The sequence below is a fragment of the Spermophilus citellus genome, assembly GCF_964194105.1.
Source record: "Spermophilus citellus genome assembly, chromosome: 9".
NCBI classification, from domain to species: domain Eukaryota; kingdom Metazoa; phylum Chordata; class Mammalia; order Rodentia; family Sciuridae; genus Spermophilus; species Spermophilus citellus.
In genome coordinates this window covers 113002431-113025107 of record NC_138191.1, presented here as the reverse complement: position 1 = coordinate 113025107, position 22677 = coordinate 113002431, and the positions used below count along the sequence as shown (strand labels likewise).

The window sequence follows — 22677 nt, the reverse complement described above, 5'->3', positions numbered from 1 at the left end:
TCCATTCTCTATCCCGGAGAACCAGTTGTCATAGTTCTGGAAATTTGGAATTTAGGAAAACTGCTCTTTGAGGAGAGGGGTAATGACATTCTTGAGGAAAAATGGCAACATGGGCAATAGTGGCCTTTGGAAAAAGGAAAAAATACTGTTTATGGTCCTAAAGAAATTAAGGCACATAAAACAGGCATTACATAACAGTTTCTTACCAAATGATCATGCTTGTATGTCAGCTTTGAAAGTACACTTCATCCAAACGATCATTAATTTACACTTTTCAAAATATGAGAGGAGGGGTGATTTGTCACTGGTATTACAAGTCCAAGAATTTCACATTTCTTTTTTGCCAATTTGAGATATATCTCAATACAAGAAAAACTTTAAATAAAAGAAAAAACAGTGACATAAAAAAGCTTTGTTGAACAAGTTAGGAAATATAATTGTCAAGTGGATACAAAAGGGCACTCAGAAATTATGAATGTGGATTTTTTTTTACAAGTTTTATTACATGGAATTTTCTATACCCAATTTCAACCATTTCTCTTTTTCTTGCTCCAGTTTTTGCCTTCTGCATATCTTCTTAGAAACAAGTTAGTCTAGACTATGAAGAGTATTAAATTTTCCTTTTTTAATTGATTTGTGTATTTACAAAACTGCCCTGTCTTTTCCTTTATTTTTCAGTACTAGGTGAGGCAGGGTAGGAATGAGGATTATACCCAGGGACACTCTACCACTGAGCTACATCTCCATCCTTTTTATTTTTTATTTTTTTTATTTTTTAAAGAGAGAGTGATAGAGGGAGAGAGAGAGGGAGAGGGAGAGAGAGAGAGAGAGAGAGAGAGAGAGAATTTTTCAATATTTATTTTTTAGTTATCGGCGGACACAACATCGTTGTTTGTATGTGGTGCTGAGGATCGAACCCGGGCCGCATGCATCGCGCTACCGCTTGAGCCACATCCCCAGCCCCTTTAGTTTTTATTTTGAGAAAGGGACTCCCCAAGGTGCCCTTAAGTTTGTGATTCTCCTGCCTCAGCCTCCCAATTCACTGGGATTACAGGCATAAGCCACCATGCCTAGTTGCCTCTTTTTTTTTTTTTTTTTTTTTTTTAATCCTTCCATACTCTTTGTTTTTCTTGTACTAGAAATGTGATGATTTGGAGCTACTGGCAATTTTTACTTAACTGTCCTGTTGTCAAGCCTGAGAAACTTACATTTTACTAATCATGCTAAAACTTTTGAGGATATTTCAAAGGTTTTTCTCTTTTTATCCTTTGGATTTTCATAGTAACATATGCCCAAACATGTGGGCAATAACTTAGAAAATACTTCTGAGCTGGTTGCAGTAGCACATGCCTGTAATCTCAGCTACTCTGTCAGCTGAGGCAGGAGGATTGCAAGCTCCAGCTTCAGCAATACAGCATGACCCTGTCTCAAAAGAAAACTTTTATTGAAGGGCTGGGAGTGCAGCTTAGTAATAGAGCTCTTGCCTCACTTGCCTGAGGGCCTGGGTTCAATCCCCAAGACTGCAAACAAAGCAAATGAAAATTTATGACATGAAACCACCTTGTCAACTAGTACAACTAGCTAAATATGGCCAGAAAATGAGTTTTACATTTCTTTTTAGAGGTTCTGTTGCTGAAATATATATCTATTTACTTGTCTTCACATTGGGGGAACTATAGTTAGATTTATTGACCACACACTTGGCTGTTTTAAATTGTAAAGTTCTTACTTCAGTGCAGTTAGTGTGATTGACTTTAGTCTAATAACAAAGATAAGCTATGGTTTCGCTCAGGATTGTCGCCATTGCAAACAAAATTTTCTTTCTTCTTGAAACTGTATATATATGTACATATATATATATATATATAATGCTATTTATGTATAATACTGATTGAAGGTTTGAAAGTAAAGTAAAATGTGCAACTAAAATCTAAATCCAGAATTTTCTACCCCCCTTCCTCTTTCTCTCTCTGTCTCATACTCTTAAAATTTTTTGATGTTCTCGAATAGTCTTGGGTTAGTATTGAATCTTGGCTCTCGAATTCTGTTAGGTTTTTCATTTGGTTAGAGTCTCAGAAATCATGATGGTTGTTACATGAATAAATAGAAAACTGTTAAATTTATTTGGTATATTAGAAGACTTCAAATGCTTTGTAATTATTTTTTGGTGAATCATTTCTCACTAAATATTGGTATGTTCTTCTCTGTTTTTTTTTTCCCAGTGGTAGATGGACACAATACCTTTATTTTATTTATTTTTATGTGGTGCTGAGGATCCAACCCAGTGCCTCACACATGCCACGTGAGCACTCTATCAATGAGCCACAACCCTATCTTCTCTTTTTTTTTTTTTTTTAATATTTATTTATTTATTTTTAGTTCTCGGCGGACACAACATCTTTGTTGGTATGTGGTGCTGAGGATCGAACCCCGGGCCTCACGCGTGCCAGGCGAGCGCGCTACCACTTGAGCCACATCCCCAGCCCCCCATCTTCTCTTTTATGTGAAATATTTTAAATTGTTTTTAAGTTTGCCCTGTACAGTCTACTGATTAATACCATCTGAACTTTGATTTAAGGTTAAAAAATGGCATAGTTTTTAAATAATAATAATTTAGCATCTGTGCTATGACTGCTTACTTAGGGAAACTTTTGATGAAACCCTGTTTTTGATTGTATGATTACAGCTAAACTAAGACTGTAGGTTATGTTTTATATTCATATAAAATGGGAATAGGAACAGCAGAAATATTTGTTTATTTTGCAGTACTGGAGATCAAACCCAGGGCCTCACTCAAGGAGCTATGTCCCCAGCCCAGAAATGTTCTTTTAGATGCTACTTCTCCTGAGGACCTATTTTTTAGAACTGTACTACTCTAGTATGTATTTTTTAGGTACTCAAACTATTGCTCAGAAAGAATTTATATTCAATAATGGAAGGAAAACATTTACCATAAATTAGTGATATACAAATCAGTTTAACATGCTTAATAGTTTTATACAATATTGCAAAAGTGAATAGACTGTTTCTTATGTAAACTTTTAAATTTATTTGTGAATATAGTTGTCTTGGGAATTTTTTACAAGTCATTTGGGATTAAGTTTCAAAGGAGCCAAAGTTACATGAATAGAAGCTAAAAGTATACCAAGAATGAGGATTACATGAGAATGATAAAAATTGTGGAATCAGAATACCAAAACAAATAACATTATCAGGTTCTCAGTATAGTATTTAGTATTTTTGTTTGTTTTGCAGGATTGAACCTGGGACCTATGCATGCTGGGCAAGCTCTCTACCACTAAGCCACATCCCTAACCCCTTAGCTTAGTACTTAAAACAAACAATCTATCACTTTGGAAGTCTTTTTGCTTGAAGGAAAAAATGTCAAATTGCTTTTCTGTTTGGTGGGCATGAATTTTGAAAGCAGTAAAGGTTTTTCTACTGGGTTTTCACTTATGGTGCCCTACAGTGGCCATTGTAATTTTTTTCCTTTGGTATATGTTTAGAAGTGGAACATACAGAAATGTGCAAAATTATTTTGATTTTTATTTTAGAATTTAATTTCTGTCAGTGATGCTATGCTCTGAGGGAAAGCTGAAAAGGAGATAAGAAACATTTTTTTTTTCTTTCAAACAAAGACCTTAAAGAAAAGGAAAAAATAGTATATAAAATTTGGTTAACATGAAGACATTTTAAAAATGTCCAGTGAGCCCGTCACCCTGCTAGAACCATTTTTAAACCAAATTCCAAATTAATCTAATATTTTCTTTTAATTAAGGAATAAAGTTATTTTGGAAAGCAGTTAGAATGAATGAAAAGATCATCTGGGTGCTACTTCCTTCCACTCTTTTGGATAATTTTATGTAATAAGTTGGTAATTTAGAATTAATATGTATTTATTTGTATTTTTCATTGGGAATAATGCATTTGTTTGGTTCTATAAGCCTAGCCTGACAGTATGTGCAGAGGCCTGGGGCCCTACAAAGGGGATATTTCCTGGAAGAGCTCTCTATTGTATGTGGAAAAAACCTAGGTTAGAGAAGAATTCTTGCCAAGTTGTCTTAAGCTGTTGGATTCTGATTGAATACTGATTTCTATATTCTTAAAATTATTGAGGGTCTACCTGAAAGGTACTTAATACTGGAACCTTAAAAAATAAGTTGTGCTGGGCAAGATAGTGCACACTTGTAATCCCAGCAACTCTGGAGACTGAGGCATGAGGATCATAAATTTGAGGCCAATCTAGCCAACTTAGTGAGACCATATCTTTTTAAAATATATATATATATATATTTAGTTGTAGGTGAACACAATGCCTTTATTTTAGTTTTATGTGGTGTTGAGGATCGAATCTGGTGCCTCCTGCGTGCTAGGCGAGCACTCTAGCATTGAGCCACAACCCCAGCCCTATCTTAAATAATATAGAGACCCTATCTTAAAATAAAAAGGGCTGGGGACGTAGCTTGGTGGCAGAGTGCCCCTGAGTTCATCCCCACTACCACATGTATAACAAATAATGACTGGGAGAAAAAAAGCTAAAATGATACTTGTTTTCAGGAAGATAAAGCTAAAAAGATAAATTTAAGAACAGTATCTTTTCCAGACCTGTTTAGTCTCATAATGTTTGGATAAACATCATTTACCAGACATTTCTACTTTTAAATTCAGTTGTCTAGGATACTCAATAGACCTTCATTCTTGGCTCATTAACAAAACAGATGTGAGAAAGAATATTGTGTGGTTTTTCAACCATAATGGTTATTCTGTTAGGATATATAAACAGCCTTTCTGTATTTGGAATTTGTGGTTTTCTGCCATTATCTATGTTAATATTAATGACTTTGTTTGGCTATCCACTGCTTTAAAAAAGAAAAAAAGACTATTGAGATTCAGAAAAACTTTGTCACACAACTAATGCTTTCTCTTATAAGTGTTATAAAATGTTTTATTTTAAAAATTGTGTGCATTTGTCTAGAATATCAGTTTAATAAAATAATCTGGAAAATTTTTTTGTATTCTATTGTTACCTCTGTGACGAGTCCTTGCTTCCCCGATGTTGAAGAATAACACCAGAAAAGCACGCCGAGGCAAGGTCAGAGTAGAAATTAGAAGTTTATTAAGGACAGCAGAAAAGACTTTTCCCGCAGGAAGAAGGGGACCCAAGGGGTGGAATCCGTGGAAGTGCGGTTGTCTCCCCTTTTTATAGTTTTGGTGATGGAATGTAGGTTGAAAGGCCGGAGGGGTGGGACACAGGTAATCTGGGCAGGAAGGACTTCATTATCACTTCTTGGGATGGGCTATCTCCAAATCTGTTTGGGGCTGTTTCCTGGGTTCCATTAACATTTCTTTGGGGTGGACTTTGGCCTAGGGCCTTTCTGGGACTTCGTTAACATTCCATGAACTGTCCTGGTTTCCCGGAATCATTATCAGCATGGCCTCCATTTTAGATCTTACTTGATATTAGACCCGATTTACCTAACTATACTGACTACCTAATTTTAAATCTGGCTTCACTATCAGCCATTTATTTTATACATTATTTCCAAATTGTCAAGTTCTTGGGAAATCAGACAGTATCTATGTAATATAGACAGGAAATATTTTTAGGTATTTCATATGCAGAAAATGTTCATAATTGTAGATGTACATAATACTATTTTTGAGTCATTATTAATACTGTTACTCTAATTGATTTCTAAATATTCTAATATTTCTCTGAATTTTAAAAATGGGTTAAAGAATGGATTGCAAAATGGGTCACTTAGATAATGTCCTATTATTTTCAAGGGGAGAAATGCCTTTTTAAAAAATTCTTACCTATAGTGGAATGAGATGGACCAGAGAAATAGAAAGTTGTACTGCAGTTGTGTACAATGAATCAAAATGCATTCTGCTGTGGAATAATAAATTAATTAAAAAAAAATTCTTACCTAGCTAGTGCACACCCACAAACCTAGCAGCTTGGAGGGCTGAGGCAGGAGGATTATAAATTCAAAGCCAGTCTCAGCAATTTAGCAAGGCCTTAAACAATTTGAGACCCTGTCTCAAAATATAAAGAACTAATAATGTGGCTCAGTGGTTAAACACCCTGGTTTCAATCCCTGGTATTCCTCTCAAAAAAGAAATAAAAATAAAAATAAATTGTTTCCATACTGCCTTTTTTGAGGGGGAGGGGGAGAGGGTACCAGGGATTAAACCCAGGAGTGCTTAACCACTGAACCACATCCCAGCCCTTTTTATTTTTTATTTTGAGACAGGATCTCCCTAAATTGCTTAGAGCCTTGCTAATGTGTCAGAGATTAGCCTCAAACTTGTGCTCCTCCTGCCTTAGCCTCCTGAATCACTGGAATTACAGACTATGCCTACGCTATAGTACTGGGCCCCATCTTGCCTTTTGAGGAATTTAACTCTCAACAGGCTGAAAGTTCTACAAGTGATTATTTAACTGTAGTGACTAGTAAATATAAGTATGATAATAAGTGTAATATGTTTGGACTGATTTACTGAATGAATAAATGGAATTTGAAATTAGCAGGTAGGAGCATAATAAAGTTGCTATTGCTAATGTTTACTAGTTGGCCTTGTGGGCTTAAAATGTATAAAATCAGAGGCATTTTATTATATAAGGTTTAAAGACTAACAATATATTTTTCTAAAACAAAAATAATTTTTCTGATATAAAATAATGTTTATTATTTTAAAAAGCAAACAATTCACAGGGAAGCCTAAAATATTTAGTGAAGATAGTACGGTCCTGTCCTCCAGGTAAAACCATTATTAATTTTTTTCTTGTTTATCTTCCCAGACATCTATCTATCATATTATTATTATTCTCATTTTTTTTTTTTTTTGGTTGGGGGGAGGTACCAGGGATTGAACTCAGGGGCACTCGACCACTGAGCCATGTCCCCACCCCTGTTTTGTGTTTTTATTTAGAGACAGGGTCTCACTGAGTTGCTTAGCACCTTCTTTTGTTGAGGCTAGCTTTGAACTCATGATCCTCCTACCTCAGCCTCCCTAGTAGGCATGCGCCATGGAGCCCGGCTTTCTTATACACACACACAAACACACACACACATATATTATATATATTTAGTTGTAGATGGTCACAATACTTTTATTTTATTTTTTATTTTTAAAAAATATTTATTTTTTAGTTGGACACAATACCTTTATTTTATTTAATTTTACATGGTGCTGAGGATTGAATCCAGGGCCTTGCACTTGCTAGGCAAGTGCTCTACTATTGAGCCATAACCCCAGTCCCCTTTATTTTATTTTTATGTAGTGCTGAGAGGATTGAACCCAGTGCCTCACGTGAATTCTCTACCACTGAGCTCTACCCCAGCCCCTAGGCTTTATTTTTTAAATGTTTTTTCTACTCAGTCATTATTATGAAAAATTTCCCATGTCCTTATTTATATCCATATAGCAATATAATACATTTACTAATATTATTTAATTTTATTTATTATTCAATCAGTCTCATTGGTGGTAGTTTAGATCCTTTTCCAGATTTTCATTATTATGAATAAAACTTTAGTAATTATCCTAGCACATAGGTCTTTGTATACTGGTCCAGTACATACTTTTGGATAAATTCTTAGAAGTAGAATTGTTGAAACAGGTATTCTATGAATATTAAAACAAAAGTTCCCAGTGAAAATCCAATTTGTTAATAGGCTATAGTTGAAAATGATTTATTCACTGCTTAGTTTTCATCATTCATATTTGCTCTAAGCTTTCATTGACTTCAGACTTACAACTAATTTGTTAGATCTGTGAACAACATAGACCATGCATATGGTTTGAAATTAAATGGTTTTGTACTTGAAATTTAGTTTGGTTAATTGACATTGTTTACTATAGTTACTGAAAGGAAAGTTTGAGGTAGAGAGAAATTCCAGATACTGCTTTGTATTTCTCTGTAATTACATTTTCAACTCTAGTGGGTAATATAGGTATTTGTTAAATAACTGAAGTGTACTTCATTGAAAGTATAATGCTTATATTGATAGTGTTTCCTCTATTAGTAACTGAAGAGTTCTGTTCATTGGTTATTTGTGAAACAGAATATTGGTTTTTGTCAGCTTGTATAAAAAATACCAAGCAAGATGCAAATAATGGAGAAAAAATTGGCAAAAAAGTGTAATATAGTAATCCAGTGGTTTTAAATATTACTTACGTGCCAAAGATACCCGCCATTTACATGGCCATTCTGGATCTCTGTCTTGAAGTCCACATTTATATCTGCTGGACACCTGCTTGTATAGACACCTTGAACTTAACATGTACTGAAACTCTTCTTGATTTATTATCCAAAATTACTGCTATCTCTTGAGTCTTCTCTCAGGAAATGACACTTTTCTTTCAGTTACTAAGATTGAAAAACCTAAAGAGTGCTTTTTTCTCTTATCCCACATCTAATCTACTAGCAATTCTTGTCAGGCCTACCTTCTAAATATTTTTCTACTACCACATCACTCCTAGTTGCTGCTGCTTTAGTCCTTGTAAACATTTTGCCCAGACTATTAAATAGCTTGCTAACTGGTGTCCTTGCTTGTACTCCTACATATAATTTTTTTCATAGAACAGCTAAAATTTTAAATCAGATTGTAACACTTCTTGGCATAGAACTAAAGAACTCAGAAGATTGAAATGATGTGACTTCAAGACTTACTACAGTGGTAGAATAAGCAAGAGATTTTGGTGTTGGTGAAGAATAGATAGATTAGTGGAACACAAAGGAGTGGAACACAAAGCATGTTCCATGTTTTGCTAATAACTAGCTATATTGCTTTAGGCAGATCATTTGTTTACCTTAATCTGTAAATGATTCTTCCTTTGTAGGGTTGGTTTAAAGATTAAATGAAGCCTCCCAGCAATGCAGGAGGCTGAGACAGGAAGGGATGGCAAGTTTGAGGCCAGCCTCAACAGTTTATTGAGAACCTGTCTCAAAATAAAAATAAAAAGGGTAGGGGATGTTGCTCAGTGATAGAGTACCCCTGGGTTCAATTGAATGAGATGAGATATAATGTATGTAATTAAATGAGATAATAAGATAATATATATAAAGCACTTAGCACATAACTAAGAGCTAAATTTTAGCTGTTATACATTATCCAATTTGGTCCTGTCAAGACTCATAAGATAAAGGAAGGTAAGTTATCCCCTATTCCCACTCTTTCTGCTCCCCCCCGCCATTTTTGGTACTGGGAATTGAACACTGGGGCCCTCTATTGCTGAGCTACATCCCCAGCCTTGTCTGTAGGATAGGTAGAATCTTCTGTAACACAGCAGGAAAGATTATGTTCTTGGAGATTTTTAAAAATACGTGAAAGTAAATTTAAAAGCAAATGATTTGGGCAGCCCTTTATGTGCTTTTATTCACATTGAATAAACATTTATTATTAACTTTTTATTCCTAATATAAATTCATCCTTTTTGTTTTATACATTGCTTCTTTTAATTTGTTACCATTTTGTTCAGATTTTTGCATATGTGTTCATGAATAAGATTGGCCCATAGTTTTACTTTTTCATGTTTTTTTCAGGTTTTAGTATCAAAATTTTAGCATCATAAATTGAATTGCGGTATATTTACTTTTTTCCTATTCTTTTTATTTTATTTTATTTTATTGTTGGTTGTTCAAAACATTACATAGTTCTTAATATACCATATTTCACAGATTGATTCAAGTGGGTTATGAACTCCCATTTTTACCCCGTATACAGATTGCTGTGTCACATCAGTTACATTTCCATTGATTTACAAATTGCCTTTCTAGTGACTGATGTATTCTGCTGTCTATCCCATTCTCCACTGTCCCCTCACCCCTCCCCTCCCCTCCCCTCCCCTCTCTCTCCATCCCCTCTATTATAAATCGTTTCTTCCACTTATATAATTTTTCTCCTACTCCTCCTTTCCTCTTATATGTAATTGTGTATAACCCTGAGGCTCACCTTCCAATTCCATGCAATTTCCCTTAACTCTCACTTTCCCTCCCGCCTATCATCCCTGTTTAATGTTATTCTTCTTCTCCAGCTCTTCTTCTCTACCCTGTCCTTGGTTACTCCCCTTATATCAAAGAAGACATTTGACATTTGTTTTTTAAGGATTGGCTAGCTTCACTTAGCATAATCTGCTCTAATGCCATCCATTTCCCTCCAAATTCTATGATTTTGTCATTTCTTATTGCAGAGTAATACTCCATTGTGTATAAATGCCACATTTTTTTTAATCCATTCATCTATTGAAGGGCTTCTAGGTTGGTTCCACAATCTTGCTATCGTGAATTGTGCTGCTATGAACATCGATATAGCAGTGTCCCTGTAGCATGCTCTTGTTAGGTCTTTAGGGAATAGACCGAGAAGGGGACTTTTTTCCTATTCTTGGGAAGAGTTTATATAAGATAGGTGTTATTTTTTTTCCTTAAATGTTTAATGTAAATATCTAAAGAAACCATCTGGATCTTCAGTCTTTTTGTATGTATAAAAATAGTTATAATTGGGTAGGGTTATGGCTCAGTGGTAGAGCCCTTGCCTCACATATGTGAGACCCTGGGTTCGATCCTCAGCACCACATAAAAATAAATAAGTAAAATGAAGGTATTGTGTCCAACTACAACTAAAAAATAAATATTAAAAAATAGTTATAATTGTAAATTTAACTTTTTCAGATAGTTATAGGACTTTTTAATTTTTAATTTATTCTTAACAGTTGTTTATTAATTGAATTTGTTTGAATTTTGATCAACAAAGCTACAATATTTTGAGCTCTAAAAATTTAATATCATGCAAAATGCATTGTTAAAGTTTTTTTTAGAAAATTTTAAAAATTAATAATAGACATTATTTAGGTTTTTAAAAATTGGGGCAAAATACAAATACCATTAAATTTACTATCGTAACATTTTCGATTGTACAGTTGGGTATGCTTAAATATATTTCATATCATTGGCCAACAATATTTGGAATTCTTTTATCTTTCAAAACTGAAACTGTACCCATTATACAACTCCCCATTAGATCCTGCCATAACCCTAGAGACCACTTTTTTTTTTGTACTGAGATTATTGAACCCAGAAGCACTTTACTATTGAGATATATCCCCATTCACTTTTTTTTTTTTTTTTTTTTTAGTTGTTGGACCTTTCCTTTATTTTATTTATTTATATGTGGTGCTGAGAATCAAACTCAGTGCCTTACCCATACAAGGCAAGCGCTCTTCCACTGAGCCACAACTCCAGCACCCCCATTTGCTTTTTTTTAAAAATATTTTTTTAGTTGTTTATGGAACTTTATTTTAATCGTTAATTTATATGCAATGCTGAGAATCAAACCCAGTGCCTCATGCAAGCAAGGCAAGTGCTCTACCACTGAGCTGCAACTCCAGCTCTCCCCAGTTGTGTTTTTTATTTCAAGACATGGACTTGCTGCCTCAGCCTCCTGAATAGCAGGGATTATAGGCGTGCACTACTGTGCCTGGCTCTATCAACCACACTTGTGCTTTCTTTCTTCTATGAAATTGTATTCTAAGTACTTCATATAAGGGGAATGACAGTTTTTGTCTTTTTTTTTTTTTTTTAACTATTTCACTTAGCATTATGTCCTCAGTGTTAATCTGTGTTGTAGCATTTGTCAGAATTTCTTCCTTTTTAAGGTTGAATAATTTTCTATTGTGTATATATACCACATTTAGTTTATGATTCATGCATCTGTGGGCACTTCAGTTACTTCTACCTTTTGAGTGTTGTCAGTCATGTTCCTGTGAATGTGTATACCAATATCTTTTTGTTCAATTCTTTCTGCTTTTAATTAATTTGAGTATATGTATACCCCAAAATAGAATTACTTGATAATATGGTAATTCTACTTTTAGGGTTTTTTTGTTTGGGGACTGGTATTGAACCCAAGGATGCTTTACTACTGAGCCTACACCCCTAGTCCTTTTTTTTTTTTTTTCATTATGAGACAGGGTCTTGTACTAAAATACTGAGGCTGGTCTTGAATTTGTCATCTTCCTGCCTCAGCCTCCCATGTTGCTGGGATTACAGGCATGCACTACCACACCTGGCTTACTTTTAGTTTTTGAGGAACCACATACTCCATTTTACATTCCTAAACAGGACTTTTTGGATTTTTATATACTTTTATGTGTCAATTGGATTTCTCTAGGAATTTGTTTCATCAAACTGTAAAATTTATTGGCATAATATTTATAATGTCCTCAGAATTTGTAGTGAGTATCAATTTTTTCATTTCTAACATTGGTTACATAAGTCCTTTTCTTCCTCTTAAAAAATATCAGTATTGCCTAGAACTTACAATTTTATTTTTTCAAATGTATTTTGTGCTTTTCTAACATTTTATTATACTTTGTTTCTAGTTTGTTAATATTTGCCTTTTTTCTTCTTATTTACTTTGCTTTTGTTCTCACACACATTTTGTAACATCCTCCAGTTGACAGGGTTATCAAATGCAGATTGTAACAGTATAACTCTTTTTTTCCCCCTCCTGACAGGACCTGTTGGGGCCCAGCCCCTACTCATGGTGCCCAGAAGACCTGGCTATGGCACCATGGGCAAACCCATTAAACTGCTGGCTAACTGTTTTCAAGTTGAGATCCCAAAGATTGATGTCTACCTCTATGAGGTAGATATTAAACCAGACAAGTGTCCTAGGAGAGTGAACAGGTAAGAGTCATTAAGTTGTAGAGATTTTTTGCTATTTCTGTTTTGCTTTAGTAATTATGTTTATCTTGAATAACTGAATAACAATGGTAATATGTAACAACAGTTTGACCAAGAACACACGGTAATTTGTTTTGAAATTGTTTGTACTTCAGAGGTGTGAAGTTGAGAAAAATCTCAACACTCCTGAGGTTATTCTATTATAAATGAACTCGTATATTTTCCATGTGATAGTAGAAAAGTTCTAAGTTATTTTTACATGCTTTTGAAATCAGGCTGAGTTTCCTGAGCATGTCAGTTTGTTGCTGTTAGATAACATTGTGTGTTTTCTTTGTCTTCCCCACCCTACTTCTCTGCTTTCATGAGTTCCCTTTAAGATGATGATGAAAATGAGGATGGTGATGGTGATGGTGATGGTATCAGTGATGGGTAGAAATGGTGATTGTAATGATTTTTTGCTTTCTGTTCTTATGTCCTCAACCCTTGACTATTCCTTATTCTTACATAGAAATGCAGAGGGCAGGGCTGGGGATGTGGCTCAAGCGGTGGCACGCTCGCCTGGCGAGCGTGCGGCCCGGGTTCGATCCTCAGCACCACATACAAAGATGTTGTGTCCGCCAAATACTAAAAAATAAATATTAAAAAAATTAAAAAAAAAAAAAAGGGGGCTGGGGATGTGGCTTGATCAAGCGGTAGCGCGCTCGCCTGGCATGCGTGCGGCCCGGGTTCGATCCTCAGCACCACATACCAACAAAGATGTTGTGTCCTCCGAGAACTAAAAAATAAATATTAAAAAAATTCTCTCTCTCCCCCTCTCTCACTCTCTCTTTAAAAAAATAAAAATAAAACATGGAGACATTTAAAAAAAAAAAAAAGAAATGCAGAGGGCATATAAAGATTGTATCAGTCTGCTTTCAGTAAGCTTCCTCAGCCCTCCCCCAAATGTTTTTATATATATATATATATTTATTTATTTATTTATTTATTTTTTTCGTGGTTGTGGTTTAGGTAATACAGGAAATGTAAAAGGAATTTATGATGTGGGTGGTGGTTACCAAGTGTATTCTAATTTTAAAAAATGACAACACATTTATGAAACAGTGACATTTAATCTGGCCTTTGGTTTGTCATGCCTTTTAATAAGTATTATTAAGAGCGTTGATTTACTAAGGTATAGATGTAAAGAAATCTGAAATTTTAAAAATAAATTAATAGAATAAAAAATTAGGGCTGGGTTGTAGCTCAGTGGTAGAACTCTTGCCTAGCAATGTGAGGCCCTGAGTTTGATTCTCAGCACCACATATAAAATAAAGGTCCATTGACAACTAAAAAAAAATTTTAATAAAATAAAATAAAAAATTAAAATAAATTTGTAGTTTTAGTAGAGGTGATAAACACATAAGAAATACAAAAGTCTAAGCCAGACATGGTAGCACATGCCTGTATCTCAGCGGCTTGGGAGGCTAAGGCAGGAAGATCATGAGTTCACAGCCAGCCTCAGCAATTTATCAAGGCATTAAGCAACTAGTGAGACCCTGTCTCTAAATAAAATATAAAAAAAGGCTGGGGTGCTGTGGTTGTGGCTCAGTGGTGGAGCGCTTCCTCAACCACTAATTAAACCCAGAGTTAGGCACTGGGTTTAATCCTCAGTACTACATAAGAAGTGAATGAATGAAATAGAGATATTATGTCCATCTACAACTAAAAATATTTCAAAAGGAGCAGGGCTGGAGATGAAGCTTAGTGGTTAAAACATGCCCCTGGTTTCAATCTCTAGTACTAGGATGGGAAAAAAAGGGGGGGGGGACTATGAAAGTCTAGCTGGGTATAGTGTATACCTGTAATCCCAGCCACTCAGGAAACAGTGGAAGAGGATTGCAAGTTCATGATTTAGGGAAACCCTGTCTTAAAATAAAATAAAAAGGTGCTCACTTTGGCAGCACATATACAAAAATTGGAAGGATACAGAGAAGATTAACATGGCCCCTGCACAAGGATGACATGCAAATTTATGAAGGGTTCCATATTTTTGGCATTTATCCTAAAGAATTAAAGTCATCATCACTGTAGTGATACATGCAGACCCATGTTCATAGCAGTATAGTAGTCAAACTATGGAACCAGCCTAGGTATCCATTAATGGATGAGTGGATAAAGAAAATGTGACACACACACACACAGTGGAGTTTTATTCAGTCAAAAAGAAAAATGAAACTATATCATTTGCAGGAAAAAGACACCATTATGTTAAGTGAAATATACCAAATTCAGAACGTTAAGGGTCGTATGTTTTCTCTCATGTGAAAGCTAGAGAGGAAAAAAGGGGAAGAAAGGAGTGAGGGAGGGCTTATCTCATGAAAGGGACCACAAGGTGGGAGGTGGGGAGGGAGGGGGAAAGTGCTAGGGAATGATATTGGCCAAATAATATTATTATATTTTGTGCAGATATGAATATGTAACAATGAATCCCATCATTATATGCAACATAATGTACCAAGAAAAAAATGGAAAGAGAAATATTTGTCAAATATGAATAAAAATTTTCAGTAAGGAAAAAATAATAATAAATTAAAAAGGGTTCGGGATGTAACTAAGTGATGGAGTGCCCCTGAGTTCAATACCTTGTACTACCAAATTAAAAAAAAAAAAATCCCTTTTTTCTTGTTTCTTAAAACTGCATTGCATTTTCTTTGGTAGTAATGGGGATTGGATTTAGGGATGCTCTCTCAGCCCCCCACTTTTTTTTTTGGCAGTACTGAGGGTAAAACGCAGGGGTGCTTCACTATTAAGCTACCTCCCCAGCCCTTTTAATTTTGAGATAGTCTCTCTAAATTGCCTAGTCTGTCCTTGATCTTGCAGTCCTCCTGCCTCAACCCCTTGAGTTGCTGGGATTACAGGTATGTGCTACCACACCTGACTTAATGTGTAAATTTCAGTGAAGGGTAATCCTGACCCTTGTGGTAGATGTTTGCATTTTAAAAAAGCATTTATTAATCCAAGTAAATCTCTTAACTGATAGAATGTCTAAGGCAGAATTTCCTAGTGCCTCTTCAACTTGTCTGGACCGAAAGAATCACCTCTGACATTAAATATATATATATATATATATATATATATATATATATATATATATATAGAGAGAGAGAGAGAGAGAGAGAGAGAGAGAGAGAGAGAGAGAGAGAGATATAACATAATTATATAGTAGAGAATTATTATAGGTTGTTGAATAGAAGTATTACATGATGAAAATGTTAGGAAAACATTTACTCGAAGACAAAATGTATTAGAAATGAGGTAATGGTGGGGGATTGAGGCTTAGGGCTCATCAGTTAAGGTGTTCTTAGTATCCTGGTGCAAAGGCAACAATATTAGGATAAAGAACAGAACTGTTTATTATTTTTGTTCCTTCTATGTCATGTTTTTGTTTTGTGAGTATTAGAGAATCTTTGTATTATATACGTGTGTATGAAGTTGCATAGCATAGAGTTTCACATATAAATGCTCAGTGTATTGGTTAAGTTTGGGAGAAATATATAATAAATTGGCATGGTACATTCTGACTTAACATATGATCCTGTTGACATTGTTAATTATATTTTTGTTTCTAGTTTCGTTTGCTTTGCTATATTACTTGCCAGTATAAGTGATTTGATCTGTAATTTTGATGTTTCAAAATTTTTATCATGTATCTTTTATCTGAGAGTTTTTGTTGCTAATTTGAGTTTTTTTTAATTGTAGATGGACACAATACTTGCATTTTATTTATCTATTTATTTTTATGTTGTGCTGGGGATCAAACCCAGTGCCCCACACATGCCAGACAAGTGTGCTGTCACTGAGCGGCTGCCACTGAGCCACAACCCCAGCCCCTAATTATTTGAGTTTTGATAGAAACTATAGTCTTCTTTGGGACTCTAAAAATAGCATAAGTAGGCTTTAATCAGTGGTCCCTTACTTGATGTACTTGGTGTTTTGTTTCAGGATCCCCCCACTGATACCCAAATCTTCAGATATTCATGTCCCTTATAAAAGATAATGTAGTGTCAGTGTCAAATAATCTTCACATATCCTCCCATGTACTTTATTTTGTTTTAAAGAGTGAGAGACAGAGAGAGAGAGAGAGAGAGAATTTTTTAATCTTTATTTTTTAGTTTTCGAAGGGCACAACATCTTTGTTTGTATGTGGTGCTGAGGATCTAACCCTGCCGCAGTCTGGCTGGGCACAATTCAGGAGCCACTTGTCAAAAGAAACTAACTTTATTTTTAGAACCACAAACGCCAAACAATACAGCTCCTCAGGAAAAAACCCTCAGAGCCCAACTGCCACCACCGGCTTCCCACAAGCCTCTCACCCCCACACAACCCTCACCACCTCCCACAATCCTCCTGTTCTTGAGGCAGATTGGCTGGGTCGCGTGGGCGGAGCCAAAGAAGTCCCACAATGAGCAGCTCTGTGGAGGAGCCAATCAGCTAGATGTTGCTGGGGCCGCTGTGAGCCAGTCATCAGCTGGCAGTCTGAAGGGCAGGGAAACAGCCCAATGAACATCACCGCAGAGGAGCCAATCAGCTAGATGTTGCTGGGGCTGCTGTGAGCCAATCATCAGCCGGCAGCTGGAAGTTTGCTGGGGCCCCTTTGGCTGTGGCTCTCAACAGAACCCAGGCCGCACGCATGCTAGGCGAGCTCGCTACCACTTGAGCCACATCCCCAGCCCAGTCCCTCCCATGTACTTTAAATCACTAGATTACTTAAATGACTATAGTGGACATAACTGTATAAAATACTTGTTAGGCTACATTGTTTAAGGGAAATGACAAAGAAAAAAGTCTGTACTTTTTCAAACACAAGTGCTTTTTTTTTTTTTCAAATATTTTCAACCTGAGGCTGGTTGAGTTTGCAGAAGCGGAACTGACGGATTTGGGAGGGCCAAATGTGCTTTGATGATATTTCTTGATTCAGTGTCAACATCTGCCGCAGTCTTGGCTGGGCACAGAATCACGAGCCAATCAAGCAGGAACAAAACTTTATTTTGAAAAAGCCGCTAACACTCTCAGCGCCAGCAAGTCAAAAACCGGTCCTCCCACGAGGGTGTCCGACCGGAACCGCGCGCCGACCGGAACCCCCCGTCCTCTCCGACCTCCTCCGGAATTCCCTCCTACTATCCTTCCCCAACCAATGGGAACTCTCCAGCAGTCCCGTAAAGTCCCGTAACTTGAGTCCGGTAGCAGGCCAAGGTGAACAGCGGGAGTCCAGTTTGCATATGAATGTAAATTTTAACATAATCATCTCAGTGGCTAGCTGGCGTCACTTTACAACCAAAGGTGCCATACATCGTATATATGCTTGTGGCTCCTAGCATCTGCCCCCTTCTGTTTAATTAAGCAACAAGCAATGTGGCTAGGGACCGTGCCTGGTAGGTTGTCCAATTTAACATATGGTTCTTACCCGTCATGGGAGAACTGACCTTTAGGCGTCAGCTTCCTGTCTTAGGTTGAATCCACTGTAATCAGAGCAACCCGTCGCTGACTACCGGTCCAGCATTCAGCCATGCTTGTGGATAGGCCTATGCACCAGTGGGGGGGTGAGGTTCTTGCCTCACCTCTGTTGGCCCCCAAATTTAGCCTTGGTGCCAGTGGGGGGGTGAGGTTCTTTGCCTCACCTCTGTTGGCCCCCAAATTTAGACCATCACTAGTAGAAGGGAGGAGGATACAGAAATGCCACGACACCAAGCCAATTGACGGCTCCTTTGGAAAAATTGCGTCACTGGTGACACCATCAGCAAAGATATGCCAGTATTACCACAATAAACATGGGGTGAGCTGGCAAGGAAATTGCATCACTGGTGACACCATCAGCAAAAATATGCCAGCAGTACCACAATTCGGTGCACCAGATGATATTTCACAATGTATGCAACTGATATATAGTCCAGGCAAGTTCTGCAAGCAGTTCAAATTGGAGGAGTCTATCAATATGTCCATATCCTCCCAAAGTAAATCAAGTCCTTGATAGCATTACTTGTTGAGTTATATTCATTGATGCATCAGTTTATACAGTTTACTGTGATAGCTATCATAGAAGCTGTAGTTTGGTTTTATCTCAGTCTTCACTGGAATTGGGATGGAGATGGAAATTCTGGCAATGATGGTAAAGAGACATTATCCTGAACAGAATTATTAAATATAATAAAAAGAAAAGGTGAAAGTAAACAAACAGATCTGTTAAACTCCTTTAAAAACAATCCTTAACAGCCGTTTACCAAATTTAAATTAGTAAACAAACAGATCTGTTAACCATCTTTAACAACAATCATAAACAGCTGTTCACCTAATTTAAATTAAACCATATAAATCACGTGAATAAAGAAAAAATTCGGATCCATTTTTTCATGAGCGCTCCTCATATAAGAAATATGGACATACACACATACAGACATACAACACAAAACAGAAGTGTGCACACAACATACAACACATAAGACAATAGTAAATAAAGGCCTTGTAACTATACTTAGGTGAAATCTCCATTGCAATGTTTAAAAACTCCACAGTCAAAAAAAAAAAAAAAAAAATAAATAAATAAATAAATAAATAAATAAATAAATAAAAAATAAAACACAGTCAAAAAATAAAACTGATCAGAAAAACATTAACCTAGGTTTGTATGAGCTCAAAAATAAAATAGAACTTTATGATGTGGAAAAATGCAATAATAAAATAGATACTGAAAAAAAAAACCTTGGTTAATCACTGTCGCAGATGTAAGAATAGCCAAGCTGGAGCTCTGGATGTCAGCTGTTATGGATTTGAGTCAAATCATCTTCTTTTTCTGTAGAAATTGTTTTAGTTAATCTCTCTGGAATCCAAATCGGTTGCTGTTCATCCTGTGGGAAAACACAGACAGCGCCCCGATTCCAGACTATCACTGGATCCGGGCCTTTCCATTGTCCTGTTAGAATATCTTTCCAAAGTACCTTAGGCTTATGTACATTTTTGGGGTACAAATGTCTTTCCGCAGCACTAAGTCCCGATGAATCTAAATTTAAAAAGTTTAGAGTAAAAAGGGTTATTTTAAGTTTATCTTTGGGGGATATATACCCCTTTCCAATTCCCTCCTTTTGTTTTAATAAGTACATTTTAATAGTTTGATGAGCTCTTTCAACTATGCCTTGTCCTTGTGGATTGTATGGAATTCCTGTTATGTGAGTAATACCAAATGATGAGCAAAATTGTTTAAAAGAGGAGGAAGTATAACCAGGACCGTTGTCCGTTTTTAACTGTTTTGGAACGCCCACAGTGGCAAAATTTTGTAAGCAATGAGCTATAACATCTTTAGTTTTTTCTCCGGCATGAAGGGAGCCCATCAAAAATCCGGAAGAGGTATCAACTGTAACATGTAAATATTTTAATTTTCCAAATTCTGGCAAGTGTGTGACGTCCATCTGCCAAATATGGTTAGGTATTAGTCCTCTAGGATTGACTCCAAGATTAACTTGTGGTAAAAATGTCACACAATTTTGACATTGTTTTATTATATGTCTGGCCTGTTCTTTAGTTATTTTAAAACGCTTTTGTAAAGTATTAGCATTGACATGGAACCTTTTATGAAAATTTATAGCTTCTTCTATTGTGGAGAAAATATGTATGTCATGTGTAGATTTATCTGCTAGTTCATTGCCCATACTAAGGGCTCCAGGCAATCCTGTATGTGCCCTGATATGACCTATGAAGAATGGATCTTTTCGGTCCCAGATTAGACTTTGTATATCGGAAAACAAAGAGAAAACAGTAGAGGAAGGGGAAATCCTACCAGCATCTTCAAGGGAATTAATAGCATTAACTACATACTGACTATCAGAAAATAAATTAAATACAGAATCTTTAAACATCATAAAAGCTTGTAATACTGCATTAAGCTCTACCTTTTGAGCTGATTGTTTGGGTACTAAAAATGTAAAAGTTTGATCAGGAGTAACTACTGCTGCTGTACCATTGTTTGACCCATCAGTGAATATATTTGGAGCATTTATGATAGGGGTTTTTCTTGTCATTTTTGGAAAAACTACAGGATGCTTAGACCAAAAAGACAACAAAGGATTAGATGGTAAGTGATTATCAAATGAAACACTAGTTTTACACAGGATTATTGCCCAAGTATTTAACTCATTAGCTAACTCATCAATTTGATCCATAGTATATGGAGTAATAATTTTATTGGGAGAAATCCCAAACACTCCCTTAGCTGCTTTTATTCCTTTGAGTATTAATTGTCCTACAGCCTCAGGATATCTAGTAAGAATAGTGTTAGGGGAATAAGATAAATGTATCCACAATAATGGACCTTCTTGCCAAAATACTCCTGTAGGAATATTTTTTGTTGGTAGTACAATAAATAATAAAGGCAAACTTATATCAATTCTATCCAAATGCATATTTTCCATATATGTTTCAATGATTTTTAATACTTTTCTTGCTTCAGGCGTTAACATGCGGGGTGAATTTGGATCTGATGGACCTTTTAGAATATCAAATAAAGGTCCTAACTCTCCTGTTGGTATGCCTAGATAAGGCCTTATCCAATTTATGTCTCCCAATAACTTTTGAAAGTCATTAAGTGATTTGAGTTGATCTACTCGTATTTGAATTTTTGGTGGACGGACCATGGTTGAGGATAATAGAACTCCTAAATAATTAATTGGAAGATTTAATTGTACTTTATCTATTGCTATCTCTAGATTATAATTTTTCAATAAATTTGTAAGTGTGGCATAACATTCTAGTAATGTGTTTTTATCTTTATGTGCCAGTAACACATCATCCATATAGTGAAATATTTGTAGTTCAGGATTTTGGTTTCTAAGTGGCTGGATTGCTTTATTAACATAAATTTGACACATAGTTGGGCTGTTAGCCATCCCTTGAGGGAGTACTTTCCATTCATATCTCTGATCAGGACCTTCATGATTCAGTGCAGGGATAGTAAATGCAAAATGTGGACTATCCTCGGGATGAATTGGAATTGAAAAGAAACAATCTTTAATATCTATAACTAAAACATGCCAGGTTTTTGGTAAAGCAGACAATTGAGGAATCCCTGATTGAGCAGGTCCCATAATAACCATCTCATTATTAATGGCTCTTAAATCTTGTAATAATCTCCATTTACCAGATTTCTTTTTAATGACAAAAATGGGAGTATTATAGGGGGATACGGAAGGTTGTATATGTCCTTCCGCTAACTGTTGTCTGACCAAGTCATGGGCTACTTGTATCTTTTCTTTAGTCAAGGGCCACTGAGGAACCCACACTGGTCTTTCTGATTTCCAAGTAATTTTGATTGTCTCAGTGGCCCTTTCTGAAAACCCAATTCATGTCTATTTATTTCTTGATCTATTTGAATAGGTGCTGTCATACCTTGTTCTTGATCTCTTAATCTTTTTTCTTTCCTAAAGCCTTGTTTAGCCCTAGTAGTGGGCGCGTTAGGATTGATGTTATTTGTTAATGTCAATCCTAATTGATCTAGGACATCTCGTCCCCATAAATTTACAGGAAGATGATCCAATACATAGGGCTGTATAGTTCCTTCACATCCTTCAGGATCCCTCCAATCTAATACCATAGCACTTCTATGGGGATTTGTTGCCACTCCTAGGCCTCGAAGCGTTTGAGTGGCTTGTTGTAATGGCCAATGTTTTGGCCATTCTTGACGAGATATGATGCTGAGGTCAGCTCCTGTGTCCAGCAGCCCATTAAAGTCATGTCCTTGAATTTTTAATTTTAGCATTGGGCGAGAATCTAAATTTAAAGACAGCATAGCCCAATCTACACCTGTGGAGCCTAATCCCTTGGAACCTCTTTCTACATTACAACTGGAAAATTTATCATGCAGGCTGGGTATTATTAATAACTGTGCTATTCTATCTCCTGGTGAAATTACTGATATACCTCTTGGAGAACTAGCTATAATTTTTATTTCACCTTCATAATCG

At 36.0% G+C, this 22677-nt stretch overlaps 1 protein-coding gene across 3 annotated transcripts in view; it reads left to right on the top strand.

Moving 5' to 3' along the window:
* Window positions 1-22677, top strand: part of AGO3 (argonaute RISC catalytic component 3) — a 137098-nt gene that overhangs the window by 726 nt on the left and 113695 nt on the right. For 2 of the 3 annotated variants that reach the window (XM_081306197.1, XM_081306199.1), the window contains exon 2: window positions 12523-12694. In XM_081306197.1, the coding sequence (XP_081162323.1) occupies window positions 12523-12694 (172 nt within the window). Of the gene's footprint in view, window positions 1-12522; window positions 12695-22677 lie in introns of those variants that run through there. The other variant, XM_081306198.1, reaches the window with a different exon arrangement.